This window comes from Patella vulgata, chromosome 2 (genome assembly GCF_932274485.2).
Source record: "Patella vulgata chromosome 2, xgPatVulg1.2, whole genome shotgun sequence".
Lineage (NCBI taxonomy): Eukaryota > Metazoa > Mollusca > Gastropoda > Patellidae > Patella > Patella vulgata.
Window position 1 is genome coordinate 17,865,964 of NC_065880.2, and position 26,737 is coordinate 17,892,700.

At 35.2% G+C, this 26,737-nt stretch overlaps 1 protein-coding gene across 3 annotated transcripts in view; it reads right to left on the reverse strand.

Annotated features, from left to right (window-relative positions):
• LOC126811817 (tachykinin-like peptides receptor 86C) overlaps positions 1 to 26,737 on the reverse strand; it is a 99,553-nt gene that overhangs the window by 15,777 nt on the left and 57,039 nt on the right. For all 3 annotated transcript variants that reach the window (XM_050537740.2, XM_050537742.2, XM_050537741.2), the window contains one exon: positions 12,459 to 13,503. In XM_050537740.2, the coding sequence (XP_050393697.1) occupies positions 12,459 to 13,238 (780 nt within the window). In that variant the 5' untranslated portion in view covers positions 13,239 to 13,503. The remainder of the gene's footprint in view (positions 1 to 12,458; positions 13,504 to 26,737) is intronic.

Below are 26,737 nucleotides of genomic sequence, written 5' to 3' on the forward strand. Positions count from 1 at the left end.
ATGGCGTATTCCCGTCTTCATTAGCCCAGTTTAGGAGCAGAACAGTAGAACTTTAAACCCCATTTCATTTCAACACTACACAAAGGTCATTTTGAGATCTGTACATTACATTTTGTGTCATATAGTTAGGTGTACAATGTTAGAAAAGAGATGTTATTAGATGTTTAAAAATGTCAACCTTTGTACATCAATATCGGAGCTTGATTCATTACCCGGACCGACTCCCCGTGCACGGGACCCGTATGTGTAACGTAGCTATTTGGTTCCTGGTTTTTCTAGTATCTTTTTTGGTCCTTTGCAAAATAAGATACCGAGCCAAACTGGATAAAAAAAATCCGAAAACGATGGCAAGCGTGATAAAAATGAAATAGAGAGAAATATAAAGGACTTTTAAAAAGAAAGGACTTATTGGAATTTCTGAAATAAGTGTTAGATATATTATGATGGAATAGTGCTAAAGTTTCGTTATTCAGACAAGAATAGTACTACCTACTCATTGATGAATGATGAGGGGGTTGCGACCGCCATTATGATTCCATTGCTGTATGGTGGGTTATAGTCAAATTAAAGTATACTGGAGTACATTTTACGATCACGACATAATTTGTTATTTAAAGGAGCTAACCCCATTCATCATCTTTGGGTTGATCTGAAGTATGATTATTTTTTTTTTATTTCGAAAGACAAAGTGGAACTCTGTGTGCTTACTAGCTTTAGTTTCATTTTTCGCTCGTAAAACTCGATTATATCTCAACCTTGGCTTTAGCTATGGGCGTAACATTTTGAACGTAGAGAGACTCGTCATCCCAGGAATGTAATCGAAACACTGGGCTAATGAAGACAAGGATGGGGTCGTACGTAACTAACGTACGAAAATTAATTGGTGGCTAGCTTTTTTTTCGCACGTATACAGTGAATGTCGATTTTGCTCAGTAATCCCAGTCAGAATTTGGCTATTTTCTAAATTTGCGTTAAAGTTTAAAATATTTGTTTTAGAACTGAAACACATTAACTATTAGTCAATCCCAACGCTAAAACATCAACAGAATTGATTGTGTATATCTGAAATAGACCCGACCGACGCACAAAATAGTGCAATATGGCGGCCTCTATGAATAACCCTCGCAGACGCTGTCATTGAAGACAACGTCAATTCTATGAGTTGTAGATGTTATTTTTGTGAAAAATCATTGGAAGAAGAGAGAACATGTTAGGACTGTACGAATTATATAGTCTTTATGGGTGCAACGGACACAATGCTGAAGATAAACCTATTGTTTACAATGTTGACCTCTTGACCCATTGACGCCAATGTCATGATCTGTGATGTGTAGATCACGTGATATGGATATCATGGCTACTGACTGTGTCTGAGATACTTCTCCGCAGGTAGCGTGCCTCAGATGTTCAGAATGGGATGGGGTTGATTCTGGCCGGACAGAAATTAAATTTCTTTTACGTGCACACCATCGTGTACACGGGACCTCGGTTTTTCGTCTCATCCAAACGACTAAGTATTGTTCTTACTAGGCCGGAAAATCCCTAAGAACATTCGCAGCCAACACAACGATCAACCATGCGACCTCCAGTTAGCGAGCCACCGCCTTACTCACTTAGCCGCCACTGCTCCCGATATTTTATGAAATGACATGAAATGAAATGGGGTTTAACGTCCTACTGTTCTGCTCCGACTGGGCTAACGAAGACAGTGAGTCATGAGGGAAATGTTGCCCGGATAGCGGCGTTACGGCTTACTCCTATATCGAATTCCATCTACCAAGGGATCTTTAAATAGTCCAAATTGGATATTCTCAGATAAATCGAAGAATTTTTAACAGGTTGATTATACAATCAATTCTTTTTTTATTTTATACAAAAACACCCAACAAACTAATACAACATTTGTTCAAGATGTGTCAAAGATTCTCAACAAAGATTTCAGTTGTTGGTCTCGCAAAAACAGATAAGAATCTTTCTTTTAATAATGTAAAACATCACTACAGTTGGTTAGTGAAGGCAAACTGGAATAGCGATCTTAGTTCTTCATAACCAAACGATAAAAACAATAAAAAACATTTTATGATTTCAACACACCGTATCAAAACCACTTCAAACAACCCCCTTTACATTACCCTTTAGATTAATATGTTATTCATGATTTAGTAAATTTGTTTAGAATAAGAGTTTCTGAATTAAAAAAAAAATGGTTTTTAACTCAAACGTTATAATGATTAACTTCACATGTACATCTTTAAAAAAGAACAGAAACTGTGCAAGGAAAAGTAAAACTATGACTAGTTCTAAACAGTTAAAAGGAGAATCTGGTCTAATTAAATGGCTTGAAATTCTTAACATACAAACAGAAATAGTAAACTAATTACACAGAGAACAACTAAAAAAGTATCTTTCAGAATAAATAAAAAAAATGCCAGGAAAACTTCACAAAGCCTCGATGGACTTGGCAAAGATTAAGATGCATGTTTGTGATTTGTCTTAATTAATTGGATTCGAAACTTCGTGATCACCCTTTCTTTTTAAAACATTCATTGCAAGCTTTTTATTTTTTCCCCTGATTTAAATGTTAATTAAGACAAGTATTACCTGAAAATATCTTTCGTGTTTTTATGATGGATAACGTTTGTTGTTTGTGGCAGGTATGAAATGGCTTCTTTGTGTATACCGATAAGCTAATACAAATAGTTGTTGTTTGTTAGTTTGTTCTTCATGAAAGTAATATTTTTAATTAAACTGCACTTTTTTCAAATACAGGGCCTATGGCTTAAAATGTTTTGGCGTAAGTAATTCAAATTTCAATGAAGGTAGAATAGGCAATTAAAAATATTATCGATATTTCCTTTTTGGTGGAAACACGGTGGTCAAGTGGTAGGGTCCGAGTTCGAATTCAGGTTTGGGCTGAGTAGAACCTTCGGGATTTTCCAAGCACGGTTTTCACTTTGCAACGGTGGCGGGGGCAGGGCGGATAATGATAGTATGCTTAACCGTTCGAATAGGAATGCATTTCAAGAAAATCCGTGTTCATATTGGCGTGCACGTTAAATAACCTTTGGAATTCGACGAAGAGTAGGCCGAAATGAAATTGTTTAGAGCCCCTATCCCCCTTCATTCGGTTGGCTTCATCAAAGGGGAGCAAAAATTTGAACAACGACAGATTGACAACCCATATAACAATTCAAAACATAAAATAAAACGTTAAAAAGCAATTTTATTTTTGACCCAGATTCTTATAAAATTATTGCTTAGAGTGATTAAAATCCGCAAATGGCACCCAATAATTATTTACTCTTCAGATATACAATCTATAATATCAAAAATGGAGTATATTATGTGTCTAGACGATAATCATCTCGGACGAAAACCCATCAACAATTGATATTGTTTTGCCCATTGTTATGCCAACATAAATTTCCCATAAAATATACAGAACTGTAATTATCGTTATGTACAGACAAGATATGACCGTGGATGGATCGGCGAGTTTAAAGCTACTGTGAACATTGTTTGACCTAGACGTCACATATAAATAAATACAGTCTAACCATTATTTTTAAAACTTAATGTTTATTCTAAAAATATACTTCTTCGACAGTGGCGAGTACTATCAACGAAACGTATCCAAATCGACAATGTTGAATGGATCAGAGCTGGTGTTACTTGGAAACGTTATGCATGATCTACGATATCTACGACAGATTCAGAGCTAACGCTCTGTAATGATTATCTTATTTAATTTATTGCCGGCATATATAGAGTCTATTGACAATTTATATTATAAATAAACAAGCCAAAATTCATATTGAACATTCTAGCCCAATTAGAAGCGGGGAAACCGAAAATGATGATTTGGCATCATCCAGTTGCCCAGAGAATTTGCTCACATCTCTTTCAACCAACATCAGAATTAGTCAAAAGTGCTACTAAACCAATAATTTTGAAAACAATGATCTGAAGGTGTTTTATCTATAATCTATTGTTTTATCTATAAAATAAATAACGCTTAACTCCCTCTCTTTAAATTTGATCGTCTTAATATTCTGGTTAGTTTACACAGGTTATGAACAAACTGACAATTGCACAATTTTATCATCAAAATTCACATCAGTATTCTCCGGGGAAATCGTCATTTATTATATTTGTTAGCATACCTACAGAATTTTGATAATAAACACGAACTAAATTCCACGTATGCAATCTCGTTAATCATTCTGAAGAGTAATGGCGAACATTCGAATGACTGCAATTTAGAATGTTTTATGAGTTACAAAAACAGATATAAGAGCCGTGATACTTCGTGACCTGAAGGAAGATAGGTGTTAAAGTATTGTTAGCTTGATAATAATCTGATGGATCTATATCAGATAAATATTGGCATGAATCCTTTAATCCATTCGCATTTATTTTATTAAGAACATTGTGAGAAGTATAGCGAGTGTAAGTAATCAGTGTAGTTGAATCATAGTTGTCTTCTCTTGTCTCTAGGGACGTTTCTTAACGTCTGTAAGCAGGCCAATTAGACATCAATTACGTTAGCCAATTCTATCACTTGGCATATGAACAATTAGTTTTGACAATAAATATAGATCTATTCTATTGACCGATAGTAGGGATCTCTCTGAATCATTATTGCCTCATAGTCATCGCTCTTAGATTTATTTTATATATTGAAGGAAATTCCAACAGTGAGATCGATTGTCTTATTACGGCACTAAACACAATACATCATCAGTCATTGTAGATTTATGGCTGATGTCCGCTAATGACCCATTGGCACAGAAATGTGATCATGTTCCGGTGTTCCGAAAATATATTGCCATATACAACCGAAATAAATTAAGCAAATTACAAGTCTCTGAATAGAAAGTGGTTCAAGGTTTTCTAGATAAAGTCTGTCACGATTTGAATGTTAAGTGGAATACGAGCTATGATATAATATTATAACAAATATTCTAATTGAACAGTCCTAGACTAGCCCATGTTTGTTTTATTATTAATATTTCTTCAGTTTCGTTTCGTTTCTAACATCTTTTATATTCGAAAATGTTATATAACCCTAACGATATTACGTTCATCGATATATTTCGAGAGCGAATTAGGTGATTGGATGAAAATATGAGGTCAGGTGACAGCACCCAATTTTGCAACGTCACGATCGCTAAATCCCCAGACCTTATAGAAATGGTAATAGTCTCTTTTTAACGGTAGCATTAATCGATATTTAGAAGACTTGAAACCAATCTTATATATAGAATCATTTTTTAAAATCATTTTTAAGCTGTCTATACCTAGATCAATAACGGACATTGGTAATAAATGATATAAATTATGGTGATTAAAACTTCCACCTGGGGGAAAGGAAGTTTGGGAATCAAACATGATAACACTGACTTAATAACATTTGATCGTTGAATGACATACTAACTTTCGAGACAATTTTTTTTTCTTAGTTTCCTAGGTAAAAATCATTGATCAGAATGTGCTTAAAGCATGGTCAATGACTGAAAGAATGTCATTTTCCTTCTCAATTTATTTTATTTGATTGATTAATCCTCTGTTTGAAAAATTGGCCTTTCAAGACATTCACGATTCCTATCAACAGATCAAATTCCACACTGATATAATGAGAAATTAAATTTCTTTTAACTGGGCTGATAGAGGTTGAAAATCGGCCTCTTGGATTAGCTATACATAATGATGGGTCCCATACAGGATACAAGGTATACATAATTTTACTTAGGAAACCACTTTTCGTTTAATTTAAAAAATTACTTAGCAAATATTTTTTTCTATTAATATAGTAACTGTTCCAAATCCTGGATCCATAGAAAGGGTTATATCGTGTGATTTTAAACGGCTCTACCCAGAGACTTCTTCCAGATTTAGCTCCACATACAACACGCGAGATTAAAGTATTATAGAGGCCGTTATCTAATTCTGGATGTCATTATTTTGCGAAAGGTAACTTTTTCTATTGAAAAGAATATATAGTATGATGAAGTATTGAATTCACAAAACTAAACTAGCTAGATCTGTTCGGATCGAAAATGAAATTTATGATTAGATTGAATTTAATGTTTGATTTGTTTTGTTGAGGGATGACCTGTCTTCGATGAAGAGTTTATATCTATAGATATTTAACACATTACTTTCAAAATATGCCCACACAGGACCGATCGACAGAATGACGACAAAATACGTCCAATTTGAAATATGGGCTATAAAACGGGTTTAACTAAACGCGTTGACAGAGAACTATTTCATCACAATCGTGGCAGTAAAAAATACAGTAACTTAGTTTAGCCAATAGAAATAAATGTAGGACGAATTCTCATAAACGTATCCCAATCTTCAAATAAAATTAAAAACCATATGTTAGTCCCGAAATGACCTAGTTGTGTCGAGTGGACGTTAAACCCCATTTCTCTCTCTCTCTCCCATTTAATTTCAGAATGGCCTTTTTAAAGCTTAAATCCAACGATGAATCACCATTTCCGGCTGTTAGCACGTCCTCATACCTTTTTGTTAAAAGTGTATAGATCAACCCCTTTCAGTGTTTATTTCAAAGTAAACTTTCATGATCAAGACTACAAAAAGTGTTTGATAATCCAGTCAGTCAGATCAAAGAATTGTTCTCATCCAGCAATTGATTAGATGCCCTTTAAATTCCTCGCTGACCTTCATTTCCATGTAAGAACTAGCTAAATGTGTTGCTCCCTGCCAATATTTAATTACCGTCTTTAATATGTTATGAGAACATCACACCACGTAATTACATTTTTTACTTAATCATTGTTAGCTTCCATGCACCAACATTTACTTAGACAAAATCAATTACTTTATTTTTAAAATGTGGCAATTAAAACAAAGTAACAAATCAACGTATCGTATTTTTTGTAAAACTTTCAAGGTTAACACCAGCATTCTATCCATGTCTATACTTTGTGTCGAATTTTCACTTCCACAATTTGTGCTACTATAATAACATACTGATGTTATTATTTAATTAAGCATACCTATTTTAAGTATATAATATTAAAAAAAACTTCTGGAAAAATTATCATTACTATATAATGTGTCATATCTTGTTCGATAATTATTTAGCAGATGGGTAACTTTGGAACTAAAAGCAGCCACCAGTATAACAGAAATGTTCGGCTATATTAATTTCCAAAATGTATGAAGAGTGGTGTCAGTTGATCTACAAAAAGTAAACATGAACTTCGTGCACGACACACACCACTTCTTATATATTTAAACTCCAAGCGCCAACTCCACCGTCTCAGATATATTTAGTAGTGAATAAAACGGGTAAATTCGAAGTTACACTCTTCTTGGTGATAAAACCCCATATTTCACGCTAAATAAATCACTAGATAAGGGTCTTCATACATTTTCCGAATTATAGAGCTTGTTCGAACTCTCGATTATCACCCCTACCCCGTTCCTCACTCGAACTCGATAATCAAGTTGAATATTTGAATAACGAAGTTCTTTAAATGTGCTATGCAACCCCCGTTATTTAAGCCTAACGATCATTTTCGACGGTCTAAATAGTTTACATGTAATCCATACCTTTACCTATATTGGTGTTTGACGGGACAGACTTCTGCCCACTGCAAAAAATGAACCTAGGATTGGTCCTTTAAGGAATAACGTGACATTTACTAGGTTTACTTCTTCCAACACTTTACGAGTTAACGAAGATTTAAATAAACCACATTCAAAAGCTATTATTGTTTTTCATCTGTGATTACCGTGTCTAACTTTCAGCCATCGACATTGATGGATAGAAGCTCGACCAACAACATCGTATACGTCATTAACTAGACGTCGATTTTCTTTAACCACCTTAGCTCAGATTATACCTAACAAAAACCCATGTAAGCTGTGGTTAACAGTGTCGGTTATTTCGAGTGTCAATCGTTTACGTCATAGATGTAATGATACGTGTAGTTTCTTTTGTAGAAAAACAGGAATTATTTTGACGTCCATTACGGCATTTACGCGTTGAACACGATATTTTGTTGATGTATATCCATTAATTTAACACCAGAAATGACAACCAACAGTGGTTAGATGATTCGTGAGTAAATAGATACATAGCGACATTTTGTTAAATGTGTCCGATTTTTTTATTGTGATATAAGCCTGATGCAAAATACCCTGCAGATCCCAGGTTCGACCCCGGCGTTGGCCACGAACGTCTTCGGGACTGCGCCCAGTTGTTCGGATGGGGAGACAAACCGAGATCCCGCGTACACATTGTCGTGCACGTAACCCTTTGTAGTTGGAATTCCCTCATAGCACACCGTCTGCCATATGACCGTCTTCATTATCCATGTAGGTGCAAAAAAGCAGGATGTTACAAACTTTATATCTCCGAAAATCAAACCGCTTTACTTCAAACAAAGTTTATCAGTTGATTATTTTGATGAATGTGTCTTACCCGAATTATAAACACAAATAGATTACGACAAGATCTAATCTGACCACTACGTATAATCTGTAATGATTTATGGACATATATGATGAAATAATAACCCACCTTTGACGTTTGTAGAACTCATTATATAAGTAATGAAATTGAAATTTATCCCTTTCGCTATGACTACGAGATCAACACAAAATGGACTTTGTATGAAGGGTTATGGATATGGGTCATTGCTACTGGGGATCGAATAGTAAAGGTCAAGATTGTCCCAATTCAGGTTAATTTATGTCAAGTGGAGCTGTGGTGAAGCACACGACTGTGGGCTGTGGACCGTCGATTCAAGCATTCTTGTAGTAATTTATACTCAAACCAAGGATACTTTCACTATTAAAGGAATCATCCCATATATATTTCAGTGTATAAAAACACCATTACCCTAGTCCTATACAAGAATGTGAAGCTTTATGCTTGGTACCTTTTCGTAAAAATCTAAACTGTCAATTTCCTCATGTGGTTGGCGGCAAGTTCTTAAATTCCACGCTATTTCCAAGTGTCTGGATATGCATATTTACATACCTTCCTGGGTTATAGTGGAAGGGATCGTCGCGATTACCACGTCACACATACAGCTGAATAATATAGTATTTTTCAAATGCATGGCGTAACCCCGTTCAGCAAATCAGGCGAGGATTTCTGACCAGCTCATTATTTTGAGTTGAAACTTTCAGATTATTTAGATTCTTTCTGTGCAGTGTTGCTTTTAATTTGTATACGTATACCCACTTCAAACAACTGGTACCCTGTTGAATCCAGGGCTGTTCAAACTGCAATGCAACCAGAACATAATTATACCCCCTCCAGCTACAATTAAATAATTTAGAACAATTTATTACCAATCGTAAATGGGTCCCATATTTTATATAATGCGATAAAATAATCATAAAACCATTCAAGAGAAAAAAAAAGAGAGACAGAAATGAGATAATAAAATATCTTTTTGTGTAAACCCACTGCGTGTCAATCCAAGATGGCAACATTATCCGTGACTAATAATTCATAAGTTTGTTAGTTACGACATGAGAATTCCTCAAATGGGAAGCAGGGTGTAATATAAGAGTACACTCAATAATACTGTAGCATTAAAAACACACTTTTATGGAATAACAATTACTATGGTTTATTTCACTGCGACGTTTCATCAAGGTTTCACAAGTCGTTATCATTCACTGCGACGTTTCAACAAGGTTTCACAAGTCGTTATCATTCACTGCGATGTTTCAACAAGGTTTCACAAGTCGTTATCATGCTTGAAACGTCGCAGTGAAATAAACCATAGTAATTGTTATTCCATAAAAATGTGTTTTTGATTATGTTCCAATTACTAAATGCCATTCAAAGAAAATACTGTAGCATATATGGCTTCCTTATAGCAATAAGGACATAATTTTAGTTCAATAATACTGCATGTAACAATCAATTATTTAATCGATGATTAGATAACATTATGTGTTTTGACGGGGTTATCCTGACTTAGAATAATTCATGTTATAACAATATTATCATTTAGAAAATGAACAAGTGGTATGATAGAAGAAAGCATCTTCTATCATTTATCTTTTAAAAACACGAATTGTTACAATCCGGTCAATGTAAACGCGACTTGAAATTGATTAAATTGATTAAATTTAGTAATAAATCCATGGCAGTGCCACTGAGAATGATACTTCTTAAAGGGATATTGCCAGATTTCACGAACTTTTTTACTGGTTTCATAGTAGAATTAATCGTTTTGAACTTTATAAGACACTGGAGAGTTACTAAAGTTAGAAATCAACGAAGAAACACAACAATACAAAGTTTACAACAATTACTGTTTTTATTGTCGTATAGATGTAGGCTTTCGGCAATATACGATTGTTTATGGTTGTATATTATTCTATTATTTATGACGAATCCTTTCTATTCACTAAACAATAATAGAAATGATTAATTATGAACTAGTAACGTTCAGCTAGAACGATAACAAATAAATACGAATACAAGCAGTTTCACATTTTATATATATATTAGAATAGTTAATTAATGCTGCTCTTTGGTAATAAATAATTGAAATTAAAGATAGCAAAATAAAAGTACATTTTTATACTAATGTTTTCACCGCGATAGCAGGTCTTCCGGCATTTATTAAGCCATAACTAAATCCGCTACTGCCAAGTTTGTAAGAAAAGCACGAAGTTCCGCCCTTGAACGTTTATCGCGGACAAATTTTATCATACAGATAATAATATTTGAAATTGGTAGTATGTAATTGTTGTACAAAACACACTTTTTTTATTTGGAAAGGTTTATTCATAACCACAATGTTTACGAATAAAGATTACCTCGTAAATACTTTTGAAACATCGATAACCTAACCTAACCCTAACCGTAACGCATGGAAGCTACCATACATCCCTTCTGCTTGCTTCTTATACAAAGGGGGGGGGGGCAATGGTTAGCACGTGCGCGCTGTATCATAAGGCCGGTCATTGAGTCAACTGGCGTGGTTTCGAATCCCCGGTTGTACGTGACAAGGAGTACGGTCGCCTGTCCAACCTCAAGGGTTTTCTCCGGGTCCTCCGGTTTCCTCCCACTGCTAAAGACCCCTACGCGCAAGCGAATTATTGAAATAAAATTAAACCAAATGTTACTCCCGAAATGACCTGGTTTGTGTCGAGTGGACGTTAAACCACATTTCTCTCTCTCTCTTATACGAAGGGTTAAAAAAAACGTTGCCTCAACCCTGTCACTAATCCTAAATACTGTAGTTAAAATAATCTCTTTGACGCACAATCGCAAATTCGGGTCATGCTGATATGGCACTATGGGGACGTATGCTTTTCCATACACTAACTAGTTATTACAGATTAGCAAGATACAGCAATCGTTCCTGTGGCGAAAGCAAATTGATGCCTAAAGATTGATCTGTAAAATTTCAACATCTGCTGTATTTCCACGGAGATTTTCTGGGACTGAATTATCGTCACGTCTTTATAAAGTACAGTTTTAAAATGAAGTATGAGGTTAAAATATTACCAGACAATCTTTTCGCTGTTGGTGCAATTTCAAATTACGAACCTCATAGCGTCTTATGACAAATAACTGAATTTTATTCCACCTCTCTAAATGAACATCAGTGCACAAACAGGTAAACAAACAGACAATGAAAACTCTACATTTTAGACTTGATTTTGAATAAATTATATTACAGATAACTACACTTTAGTTTCAAAATCAATATAAGATTCTATTGTGGGTGGCATTACCGAACATTGTATTTGGCTATTTTGCATACTTTGGGAACATGAAAAAAGGGTTTAACGTGCTACTCTTCTAAACCAATAGTACTATGATTGACAGTTTGTCCGGGCAGGGGCTTTTCTGCATACTCCAACAGTTGTCATGGTTTTGTTTACGTACACGCCAGCCACTAAAGGGGTGGGCGTCAGGTTTTCGTGCTGTCGAAACAACTAGAGGATTTTCTTCGCGAGCCCTCCGTCCCCCACGACTGACAATGAGAAACCAGAACAGAACATCCCTAGGAACACCTAGATTGAACCCGACCATGCTAATTGGGCCGCCGTGGATACGATGGTAAGACAATTGCTCCTGTCTTATATGAAATAAGCGGGTGACCGAATGGTTAGCACGTGCGCGCTGTATTATAAGGTCTGTCATTGAGTTAACTGGTGGGGTTTCGATTCCCCGGTTGTACGTGACAAGACGCAGGGTCGCATGTCCAATCACATGGGTTTTCTCCGGGCCCTCCGGTTTCCTCCCACTGCTAAAGACCCCTACGCGCAAGCGAATTATTGAAATAAAATTAAACCATGTGTTAGTCCCGAAGTGACCAAGTTTGTGTTGAGTGGACGTTAAACCAATCTCTCTCTCTCTCTCTCTCTCTCTCTCTAAAAAGAAAAACTGTTACTTCCATTCCTTAAAATCACAAATTAATTATAAAAGCCATTCTTACCTTGCGTTTCGATTTAATTTGTAAGGCATCACGGGTTTCATCACTGTTACCAGGAACGTTTCGTTTCCATAATATTCTTCCAATAATGGAATAAGTCACACTTAATATGCACAGGGGTAAGAAATATGTAAGAAAAAGCACAAACAATGAATAGGATTGACGTAATTCTCGTTTCGGTTCCGGCCACGATTCAGTGCAATGTAATTTCCCATCCAGGCCTTCTTGCGTGCGTCCTATTAGTAACTGCACGGAATTGATGACCACTGCAAAAGTCCATATAGCAATTATCACAAATTTCGATTTCGATGTAGTTAATCTTTTCCGAAGTGGGTAGGCGACGGCGTAAAAACGGTCTATTCCTATGGCCATGTTAGTAAAGACACTAGCCGTAACGGCCACATATTGTAAAAATATCACCACAGGACACATTGGGGGTGTAAACACCCAGTCACCAATAAGTTGGTAAGAAAAAGTAAACGGTATACAAAATATAGCCATAATTAAATCCGCTACTGCCAAGTTTGTAAGAAAAGCACGAAGTTCCGTCCTTGAACGTTTACCGCGGACAAATATTGTTATGGCTATGGAATTCCCAATAATGGCAGCAGTTGATATAAATGTGTACATTATTATTAAAATAACTTTTGAACTCGGCGGTAAATTAGACACAGCCTCTGTAACATTAGACACATTTTTTGAAGTCACTGATTCGTTTAGATTTTGGAAAATCATATGAGATATGTTTAAAATTTCCGTCGTATTCTTATTGTAATCGGCCATCTTGGTCTCGTTTGCGTCTCTTGGTTTTCTCTATCTGTTGATTGACACCTTTATCTATCTGACCACTATCATGTTTTTAAAGATACAGGTTCAAAATAATCACTTCCAATAAGAAGGTATCGAGACGCATTCATTGCAGGACCAATCACATCCGTGGAATCATTGTAACGAGCTGTTTGATTGGTTGATGATTGCTATTGTTGGATGCGGGGTTGAAATCAATAACACTGTAACTATATCACCTTCGATTAAGCTACTCCTCAAACTGTAATAGAAAGACAGAGATTATTTATACAGGTACTGTATAACAGTTTGATGCTATTTATGTTAATGTATATGACAGCCCAGTATATTACAGTCCGTTCTTGTAAGAATCCATACTAGACCGTGGGTTAAATTTAAAATTGCAACCTAAAGCCAACTTGACCAATGAATGAATAAAATGGGGTTTAACGTCCTACTTTCTGCACCAACTGGGCTAATGAAGACGGACAGGCACCATACAGTGTGCATTAGGGAAATATTATTTCAAATTCTAACCGTCAATGTTTATTTTACGTGCACGTCAATATATACACGGGAACTATTTTTTTCGTGTCATACGAAAGACTGGATATTAACCTTGCCAGACTCTCCGTCCAGCACAAATGGCACGTGGAAACAGTGCCGGAAAATCCCGAGGAACTGTTTCGCCCAACACCGGGTGCGAACCCTAGACCTCCTGGTTTTACTCACTGAACCACCGCGTCTCACCCTCTTGGCCAAAAAACAGACTTATAATGGTGAACCAATGTTAGGGATCAATAGAATGACTGGATTAGGGATGTTACTTGGATTACGACTATCAAGTTTCTTTTGAACCCAGATAAGGTGTATTATTTCAGCGAAAACTATTAAGAACAGACAAAAAAGGTGCATTACTGTCGATAATGAAAATCATTTTAAAACATCAAAACACTCAGACTTTCACGAAGCAGATTAAAATTAGTCAACTAAACATATAAATAGAATTTATTTCATGATCGTTCCCGGAAACCCCGAAGAAGCAATTCGCTAATTTGGGCTATAAGGTCAAACGCTCGATTCGACAGATCATTTGATTGTCTGACCCCTCATTTCAAGCAGAACACAAGTTAAATAACAACGCTTCCAGATCCAAGTGTAGTAAAGACAAGTAGGCTAAAATCGAAATTTTGAAGTATAAAAACGAAACGAAATTAGATCTGTGTTTTAATCAGATTGGGGTGAAACCGGCACAAAAATAACGCACCAGAACCCAGGCTCGTCCGAAATTTTGGGTGCCATTACCCTACCATCGTTAGACTGGTCGATAGTAGGTTGACAATGCGTCCAGAAGACCGCCACATTATTAGGCAACATGCCGAAGGTCTGGCGGATTACATTCTAGACAGCCTTACATTGGATCAATTGTACCTCAACACCATAACGACCTTCATACGTTTCGGCCCATACATCGATAAATATTCAGCTACTATCATGCCAAAATCACATTTCAGCTGCTTAATGTCTCACCGACACTTGCAGTTCAATCAGTAGTGCGTTTTATTGTATCTCAGTATATGCCTTTCTTATTTCAAATAAATACCACAATCTGAAAGAATTCAGTTTGTTAGTTGAAACTCTTTAGTACTAACTACTCAATAGAACAATCTGAAATTATGAGTAATCTTGGTTCTAGTATCCTTGTTAGGGCTCACTACTCAATGGAACTATTTGAAATAATGAGTGGTTCAGACCATAATAAGTTTTAGAAATGAGCCATTCCGTTTAATGTACTGTAAATGAAATGAAAATGAAATGAAATGGGGTTTAACGTCCTACTGTTCTGCTCCGACTGGGCTAATAAAGACGGACATACGCCATACCGTGTGCTATGAGGGACATTTTGCCCGGGCAGCGGCACTATGACCTACTCTTATATCGAATTCCAAGGGGTCTTTTACGTGCACGCCAATGTATACATGGGACCTCGGTTTTTCGTACCATCCAAGGGACTAGATCACTGTCCTTGTCAGGCCCTCCGCCCTGAACCACTGACAAGGGGAAACCACGTCGGAAAATCCCGATGAACGTTCCCGGCCAATGTAGAGATCGAACACGCGACCTCCAGGATAGAGAGCGAGCATCTTCCCACTTAGCTACCGTGGCTTCTGTAAATGGTATCCAGGAAAAGCGTAAAGATGTGTTTCACGGGAAGAAGATACAAGATAGACTTAGTAATACCTTTTTTGAATTAAACAACAATAAAATACAGAATAATATCGATCATAAAGATTTTTAAAAAATACAGTGGGATAAATTAATGGGCGGATGATTATGCTACATTAAACATGCATTATGCAAGAGCTGTCTATTGCAGGTCTTTCTTTAGGGCTGAAATGTTATCTAAATTATTGATTAGACATTAATTAACTTATCCAGACCATAATCAACTCTAGATGGCATCGCTAGCCTGCGATCTTAAGTGGATTGTGAGCCGATTTACTGCATAACTTTCCTTCTCGATTAAACGATTAAATAGATAATCGAGACTATGCTGCTTATCGTACTGACTTTACTAATGATGACCGAGGCTAGGCAGAAATTTCATTCGCTTAGTTTTCGGTTTATAGTGGATCAATTTGAATGAAATTTTCAGCAAATTGCCTTTACGTTATCTAGTTTTTAACTATTATAGTGAGAACTGCCAACTCTTTATCGATTCTCCCATAATGTATCTTTAATATGTGTCATATCCTTAAATCCGCCTTCATTATCCCGTTTGGTGCAGAAACGTAGGACGTTAAATCCAATTTCATTGAATTTCATATCCTTAATCTAAAATAGAATAACTCCTACGTAATGCTCTTGTTAGTAACCAATTTATAAAATACAACGGACATAATTTAAACTCTTCAGTGCGTACTGTAGTGTATATGATAAATTCTCCTTTTGTGAACTGATGTAATACTATAATTGATGTACTCTTACATATTTAAAGTACAAGTTGCTATAACTTACAAACAAGATTTTCATGTTATCATCACTACAGCATTTTAAGGCTTCTGAAGCACTATTTGTATAATTTACTTTGGGGCTAACAAATCTTGTCTTAATGACTTTTCACATTGTGATTTTTACAAAGCAAGACAGCACAAATCTGTATTAAAATGAGTACGTTACATCATAATGTAACATGAGATACCACTTCTTATTTCACTTAGCTAACAATTACTGTATTAATTAGGGGATGGGTGGTCGAATGGTTAACGCGTACACGTAGGATCATAAGGTCCATTATTGAGTCGAGTGGTGTGGTTTCGATTACCTACTTGCACGTGGCAAGGAGTTGGGTTGCCTGTCCAACCTCGTGGGTTTTCTGTGGGTCCTCCGGTCTCCTCCCAAGCGAATTATTGAAATAAAATTGTACCATATGTTAGTCCCAAGATGATCTAGTTAGTGTCGAGTGGAAATAAAACCCCATCTCTCTCTCTCTCTCCATCTCTCTCTCTCTCTTATTAATTGATCTGACATCCAGATATATTCCTATATGCCGTCGTAATCCTAAGGCACAATCTATCAACATAATAATATTGTCATAACCACACGGAAAGGGTGAATGACATTATATAGAAGAAGGAGCGCTTATTGGATAATGTACGTTAAACTGTGGTACTCTATATATGTGCACAGATTAGAAGGAGGGGTTTCAATTTCCTGACACAAATCATTCCCATTTAGAGAGTAACAATTTTAAAAACGCGTATTATTACCCAAGTCAAGAGATATATATAATCAATTGACCGCGTTCAGGCGATTCTATTCAGACATTCCCAAGAAATATGACTGTCCTTTGGCTTCTTTTTTTGTATTTTTATTTATGAAGTTAACATTTACAGCACAATAGTGCAGTCTAACAACATCTGTTAAAATTTAGTTTTCAATTGACTCGACCTTCTAGCCAATGAATGGATGCCGCGTCTTAGGCAAGAATCGTCTTAAAAGAGGGGCATTATCACTCTCGCCAAGAAAATAAATGTAACTAATTCTGAATAATATCATATTTAAAATAACCCTAGATTCTCTTAGTCACCCAACAGTCAAGCAAAGGTCTGCTTAGAGCAGGTTATTTGGTGCCAACGTTTGGTAAACTCCTTGAAGCCACAGAAACACATTTGTCCGACTCGTAATATCATAGTTAAAACGTATATTATGGAAGGGTATCGCTGCCAATATTAAATGCTCTGCGACAATGTCGTTTCCATTGATTATATGTAAAAAGTACAATGTACAAAGTCCTAATACCGATATTGATAAAGTCAAAATACATCTAAGGCAAGAGTTAAATGTAAAACGTCAAGTGTTAAATGACAAATGTTTTGAGGGAAAATGCTTTTTGTGACGTGTCTACATTTTACATTTCTCTCATTACATTTTACATTTGCTCTCTGCCACATCCCATTTGTCCTTCACGCATTCTACATAGCATGTTTCGCACAGCATTAACTTGCATATGCAAATTTAGGATATCACGTGACTTATTAACATATACGGAAACCTGGCACACTATAAGCCAGAACAAGGATATTCACGACACTATAACAGGAAATCAGCCTAGCACACAATAAAAATTTACTCACCTTGACACTTTGGATGGCACTTTATGATGATTACGGGAGGGGGTGGGGGGGGGTGCAATGTCCAAATACGAAATTTCAAGTGTCATGTTTCATATTAGTAAAAATCACATTAATTTCTGTTTGTAAATATGTAAATAGTTTTCTGGTACAATCGTATTTTCATAATTCAAATCCAATAAATATCACACTATTAAAGGGGTATTCAAGTAAAAATACTGATCTAAATACGAAATTCCAGATACCATGTTAAGTATAACTGATTGCTCTTTTCAAATATGCAAATAATTTTCTGGCACATTCATATTTGCTTAACTTTACAAAATAAGATTCAAGTTGAAGTGAAGGGGGGACTGAACTACACTAAACTAAAGATACAGGGCTTAATCAAAATTTATCTATGTCCATACTAAAAGATGTATAGTCATTCCTCTCTTTAAATATATTATTTATTTGTTGGGCACAATGCTTATATATTGTTGTTTTTTTAATGGATCAAAGTAGGCTACTCAACTCTGTTTATAGAGAGACCGGAAAGAGTGGGGGTGTTTAAAATATAAAAATACGGGTATTAATACGAAATTCCAGTTATTGTGTTATAAATTACTGGAAATCTATCAATTATTTCCTGGCACATTCAAAATTACGCACGGTCGTCTAGATAGTTTCTTATGGTGTGCCAGCTTGATTTCTTTTGTCGTGCGGTGAATATCCTTATAGTGTGCTTGTGCTGGGTTTCCATATATGTTAATAAGTCACGTGATATCCTACATTTGCATATGCAAGTTGATTCTGTGCGAAAGTTGCTATGTAGAAAGCGTGAAGGACAAATGGGATGTGGCAGAGCGCAAATGTAAAATGTAATGAGAGAAATGTAAAATGTTGATACGTCAAAAAAATCATTTTCCCACAAAACATTTGTCATTTAACACTTAACATTTGACGTTTTACATTTAACTCTTGCCTTAGATGTATTTTAACTTTATCATTATCGGTATTAGGACTTTGTACATTGTACTTTTTACATATAATCAATGGAAACGACATTGTCGCAGAGCATTTAATATTGGCAGCGATACCCTTCGATAGTATATATCTCAGCGATGGATCGACAATATGTTTCAGATTTTTAACACAATCTGAACATGCACAACTGTATAGTCAGATCCCACATATAAACATTATATTGTTACCAACAGGAAAGATCTTATACCTGTTTGACAAATGGCAATGTTGTCGCAGTCTGAATGGATGGAAACAAATGGTTAATGCGTGATAGGTGACTATACACACATACTTGCACACATCTTTGATTTATTTACAGTTGCACATTAACATTCAGTTGAGTACCATTTGAAATCGTAAAATACTATATAACAGGTGGTCATTTTTGATAAGTTTTAGAATCAGATACGAAAAAAAAACCCATCCCCATTAAAAACATGGACGCCAGCAACAAATCAGTCATTGCATATAGATAGTGCAAAGTGTACCAATTTAAAATTTATATCACGTTAAACTATATTATGCCTTACCAACACGTTAATATAAATCAATATATGTCATTGATTGGAATGAAAATTATGCATAATATTATTCATCTTGATTCAATTTTATTGCATACACAGATTGAAGGTTAATTACAGGCAAATATTGATTTAATAATTACACAGGTAAGTTAGTTGTCAACCGGGACAGGTAGATTGAAAAGATGATTAGTTTGATTAACGACACGAGAAACACCCGATTATTCTCAGGTATTTAGCATACACTGTAAAATATGTTCAGTGTTCTTTTGTTAAATTTAACTTAAATTTTAAATAGTTCAAATAAGGCTGTTTCTATCAGTATATCTTCCATTCTTACAGTTTCCACAGCAAACCAATACAAAGTTCTAGGGCAACGGTACGAGCTAACGTATTATATCGCTCTCACCAAGAAAATATATATAATTAATTTTTAATAATATATTATACATAATAACCTTAAAATCGTCTAACTATTAAAGCAAGTTGATTACGGCAATTTTTCACGAGCGTTCGTTAAACTCCTTAAAAAACATTAAAATTATTTCTTTTTATAAACAATACAGAAAATGGACTGGATAACAGATAGAATCCTATTGACATTACATAAACATATAAATATATTGAAAAATATAAAAGCAATAAAAGTACCCATATTATATAATAAAACGGAAATAACTGTACGACTCGGCTCCTAAAGTGAAAGTAACCAAAGTATAACATCCATCGATTCTGCAGGGCAATCCATACTTATTAGTCCATAAATACAAAATAACAATTAAGTGTAATCACTGAAACCTGACAAGTCGACGGACGTTTTTGATAGTAAATTAGTAAGTAGCCAAGATGTGTGCGTCTCAGCGATTGCTAGCAGATTTGTCACAAATGTTGAATTTTAAAATGCACGATGTAACAGTATGACATCAAAAAGTAAGCGTCAGAACTGGTGAGCATACCAGCAACGACACCAGGTCATCCCAAAAACCAAGCCACTTACGTACATACCGTTATTTAAACCTACCATCCTTGCGAATCTAACCATCAAGGGCAAAGTAAGCTGAGTGAAAACCATGGTGTAACGTAAATTACGATATGCAAAATTAGTTTGTCATATATTTAAATTTATTGCTCTTTGACCGGCTAATAAATAATCAAGATAAACAATGTAGGTTATCAAAATTGGATTATATAGCAACTAACCACATTTTGCCCTTGTTGTATACTTTACTGGAAATTACCATTTGTTACGGTAGGAATTTTGAGCATCACAAAAATATCTAATGGTAAAATTTTAAGAGAAACTTTCAAATTAAACTTGGATCCTGTAAACGGTACATTTCTTGAAACGAATGGATAGCTTATGCGCTTGCTCTGCTTGACTCCCCTAAAATCCAATTTGGGATAGTTTTATATTAAGCACCTTACCTAATCAAATAACTCACCCAATCTTATCAGTTTTCAATGTATAAATTAGCAAACAATGCTAAAATTTAGGTCATATACAAAATTATGGACTGTTTCCTGCTTCATAGTCGTTCCAAGCACCTTACATAGTTAATTCTCCATATTTCAATCTCATCTGGGGATATCTTTAACCTTAGCGACCTTGTCGTACTTTCACAATCATTTAAAATATGTCCTTAACCGTAAGATTTCTTTGTAGTCGAGCTACATTGATGTGTTCTTGAGAAAGTTCCATATGGAAACTCTAACCTGTCATCTTGTGCTTATATCGATAAGATAATCATAGATTTGTTAAATGATATATTTGCTCTATAGGCAACTACCTACTACTTTAATTATTACTAACCACTAATTACATCTTGAAGATCCGATCAAGAGAATAGTCCAGACTATGACCTGTCACGTCAGGATGACCTCGACTAAAGGTTCTAATTACCGGTCTGATATATCCGTTTAATCGCATAAGGACTCGTTGACAAATTGCCCTAGACGCGTACACGCTTATCTATAATAACCCATTGGTTACCAAGTCAGTAGTCAACAGTTCTCTATCAAAATTAGAGTTTGCTTCGTAACCGTCTCTATCTGTCTCTAACATTGTCTAGTCCTTCGGATGGGAAGCAAAACGAAGTCCCGTGAACACATAGGCGTAATGGCGTATGCTTGTCTTCATTAGCCGAGTCGGTGCAGAACATTAGGACATTACACCCCATTTTATTTCATTTCTATCTGTCTTTCTAATAAATTGATTAGTGACACGATTTAGCATCTTTGGCAAAAAATGTACTGGTATTACATTGAGCATAGCATTGAATAGTGCAGCATGCAGAATAGTGAAATATGATTTAGGACATCGTCGCTTAGCCAAGCCTGAAGCCAGCATCCGTTCATTATATTCGTTAGACACGTAGCACTCAGTTCGCAGACAATCTACTTTAATGGTCCGAATTGTATAGCTTCCAATCATTAAATGTTTCGCTTGATTTACAATATTAACAACGTGAATAGTTAAATCTGCCTAAATATTTATTCCTGAAATGTTATCTAAATCATGAATTAGATATTAATTAACTTACCAAGACCATACTCAACTCTTGATGCCACCGGATGCCTGCGATATTTAGTGGATTCAAATACGTTTTGTGCTGGATGCAGTAAGCGTAAAAATGGACAATCGGGACTTTGTTCATTATCGTAACAACGGTATTAATGACAATCGAGGCTAACCTATAATTATATCGCCGATTCCTTGGCTCAGAGTGAAGTAATTTGACTAAAATTTTCAAAATATTCTCTTTCCATTATCTATTATTTAACTATTATAGCGAAAACTGTCAGCTCTTTATTAATTGCCAGACACCGATGTTAACAGAAAACTTATGCGGTGAATCATGAGACGCTAAATATTCACAGAATTGAAACAGTAGGGTAGACAATTCTTTATCCGATACTTTCGTCTGGAAATTCTTCCTTTTAATGAATGTAAACTTAAATTAATAAATGACTTTTCAGACTTCTTTATAAACAAAATTAGATTGGAAGACATTCTACAATCTTATTTGGTAATCGCTCATTTTATGTACAAACTTCTCTTCTCGAGGACAAACTACCTCGAAATATTAGAAGCTGTTCGTCACATGAAACCGCATTTGTTCTTAGATGTCTTCACTCAGTAATATCAGTCACCTTATGTGTAACCCACATGTAGTTTTAGTATATACATAACATATTATTGATTATTAATGTTCGTGTTAAGAATTAGAGAATTTTATAAAACTTTAATAAATTTCAATGTCTGCTTATGTCATGTATTTAATAAAATATTATAACACATTCAAAAAGTAGTATCCATGACGATGATTTGTATATCTTCCAATCACGTATATTTCTACTCGAAAACGATTAACTGGTAAAAAAGAAAATGCACATAAGTAACATTGCTGATAAGAACTGGAAAACTTTTTGTTTTTAATTATTTGTTTTTTCTTAATTAATGAATGTATAAATACTTGATGATCACATCAAAAGAAATAAACCATAAACAAGCACCCACTCACTCACAGATATAGCTTAATGCTTGAATACCTTTTCTATGGTGGCTACTTTTTCTAAAGTAGATAAATTGATGAGCAACATGAACAAATCATCCGTTAATTTCTCTTTAAGATCTTCAGTAATTCTGATTACATCAAAGTACTGTAAAGTTAATGTTCTGATGAACATATTAACACGCAACTGATTCCGATTTGATTTGCAATAACGCTCAATTAACCATCCTTTATAATATAGATTACGTATTTTCACACCAACGCCCATTCTTTAAATTGATTAACACCATTTTTTCAATAAAGAAAGTTATTTGTGACGTGCAACTCATAAATTATAGATACACGACAAAGCATACAGTGAAATCGGGTAATACTTGATCTACTTTAAAATTTATTTTAAACATTCGGATTGAAGAAAGAAGTTACATGTACTTCGATTCGTTTATTCTGTTTTATAGTTTTGTTTTGGGGGTGTCGGAAATCAGACGAATAAAAATGAAACGAAATAATACTAACATATTGTGTTATAAGGTTGGAGGGATCCCCGACCCCAGCTTTAAAAAATATATTAATTATTAGAAGTCTTGATCATATTACTAACCTTTCGAAAGTAATCTCCATATTGTTATCCTTATTAGAATACCCTTATCAAGTTGAAAGCGTGTATTCTATTTGTTAGAGCATAACTATTTTAGTATCGACTTGCTTGACCATTAGACTATGATATTACACAGATTTGATAAGCGAATGTTCAGATAAGAAACAATGTTTAAAAATAACTATATGTGTGTTACTACTGATAACTAAAGGTACTAAATTACATGGTGTCAATCAAAGTCAAATTATATGACATAAATTCGTTTAATGCGTTACACATAAAACGTAGGTCTAGCGAAAGTAGGTAGACTTCGATGGATGATAAAAAGTGCACTACGAGCGGAAAGATGGCGTGTCGCCTGTGTCTTTCAATTTAAGGACTGTTCACACCATGGATTTGTCGCATTATTAATCGTCTGTGACAATCTGTAGGACTCGGCACACTATTCCCACCAATCGGTTTTTCTCCACCGACGTTGCGTCGGTGATTGAGTATCGTGCACGAGTATTCACTATCATGGTTATATGGCGATGCTTATTTAAGCGCCCACATTTCCGGTTTTGTACAAGTCTAAACACACTGGCCTTGACTTGCTCAAATAATCTCCTTTATAAATGGGTGCATTTGGGAAAACTTCGATGCTTTTTCAATGATGGATTGACTGCCGGTAGCACACATACACTCGGGGGAACAATGATTATTCGTCGGGGATAAAAAAATCTCGGACACTTAATCTTTGATATGAGAAGACCTTTGAGCTTGAACTTAAATAATGTAACGATTTTTTTGTTGTACTTTTGTATTTCAAGAAATTAAAATAATTCGACCTCTTTGTTTTCTTAAAATCATTAATTGTCGACTTATATGATTGTATTAATATTCTTGAACGTTTTACGTCTATAGATGATGCCAGTGATAATAACAGATTTTTCAACATAGTAAGCCAAATATTAATTTTAAATCCTGCTCCATCACTAATCGAAACTACACATTAAACCCCCGTCAGACCGGGGTTGCGTCCTTACTGCGCTGCTACGGCGACGGAAAATGGTCCCAGAGCGCACCAAGATCGTCATTAGCGTGGTAAAAGCGTAATGGAAACGCCAGATATCGTGTTGTGGTCTCCGTGGTCGCCAATGATCGCCGAGTCACGGCGTTTGTTTTGGGCACGTTCAAAACAAACGCCAAGGTTATGCGATCTGACCTGGAAAGCTGTGAGGAGGCGACTTTTTTCAAGTTTGTAAATTGTTTTTGACATTTTCTCGTGTTGTGTTGACGTTTGCCGGGGACTTTAGATCAATCCAGTTCAGTGCTTTATTTTGACCAAAATCAATGGGTTTTAGCTCCTTTAAAATAGAGCACAACCTATCATACTTGGCACGACTGACTGCAGCCTGTTATGATCTATTTATCTAGCCCTAGTCCTTTAATGTACCTTAATGTATAAGAGAGTTTATTTCTGGATTAGAATGTCCTGACACCATCACAGTATCCAATTAAAACCGAAATGGATTTTGTCAAAATGTGATTATTGTCGCAAGGGAGACGATTGCTATCATTTATTATTTTAAAATGAAATACCTTGTATTAGATACAAACAAAATGCTTTATTCAATAAACTGCCAACCTAAAACTGAAAATTATAGTCTACAAGATGATGTCTTAATGTAAATGAGAAACGAAAGGAATGACGAGGTCTGTATGACCTGGTCTCTACAGAGTAAACAACCAGTATTTGAAGAATAAAGTGCCTGTATCAAAGAACAAAATCTAACTTCACCACAAAAGCGTTGCAACTTGGGCTGTTTACTTATTACGACAAAAGGAAATTTAGAAGCATAGGCAAAATTGCAATGTTTGCTATCGTAGACGATGATTTAATCAAAATAACCTCCGTGTAGGATCCTATGGCCTAGAGATCACGCCTTCATTTCCGACAGTAAACATCAGATACAGGAACACTGGAGGCTTTCGAATTACGCTGATTGATCGCTATGTCGACAGCTTTGGTCTTTTGGTAATTGACAGTAAATTGACAAGAGATATGTCATTACTATACTAAATGTGCCAATTTTCCCAGATTATCTCGGTTTGTCTATTTTCTCTTGTTATTTAACTAAGGAATTACTTTGCAGAAAACAAGTCTTCTAGAATCTTTCCCTCTGTCTTCTTTATATAGACAGTGCTAAGATTTTGTAGACTCATAATATCGTGTGTTGTATTAAAAATAACATAATGTAATTGAAATCATATTCAAATATTTATGTTTGGTTTCGTGATGTTAAGGCCACAGAACACGAATCAGTTCTTTGAGAATATATTTTTGGATCAAAGTATAGTAAATAATTAATGATTTGGTGAATGAAAGGATTCCTATTACCGATGTACAGATATCTTTCCGTAGAATTACAGAGAGCAGCAAAATGCAGTGACCATATCCCCAAAATAACAAGGAAATGTTCTGACTACACAAATGCCATGGAATTGCCGTTATTGTGCTTGTTAAATGAATAACAAGTACTTTTACCTATTATGGTACAAAAAATATCATGGAATTGTCCTTCTTTAAGAAGTGGCAAGGAATTGTCCTCTGTTGGCGGGAGACCATTATTTATCTGTAAGAACTAAGGGCCTGGAACTGTAACTCTAGAAAACTAACATCGGTTTAATTTTGGATTCCATACTGTGGATTGTATAATTGAAGGGATGATTTCGTGCGCTCTTTCCGGAACTCGATGATTGATGGACATTGATAGCCTGAGTTTTTTCCTCGTGTCCTCTGGATCAATCATCTTTAATCACCATCGATCATATACATAATATAAAACTATAAATCTGTTCGCAAACGCAATGATAGTTTGAATATACAAAATATAAGACAAAGCAAACGCAAATTAACATTAGATATGCTTTATGTAAGATTTAGATAGAGAGCTGATAATGAAAAGGGAATATATTGAAAATGTCAGTCAAATCTTTCAAATTCAGTTATCATGGGAATTATCCGGTAAACTTTTCCAATACCGGAAACTGGTTGATTAGAAAAATAAAATGGTGTAATACAAACACCTTTCTTTTCTGATCAGCAGTTTGTCTCTGAAAAACATGCTTTTTTGATCATTGTCTAGACAATTGGTTTTAACAAGCTATTTACGCTTATCTACGACTTAAATCGTTGCACACAGTTGGCAGAGTGCTGTTATTCTGCTTAATACAAATTGGTTCT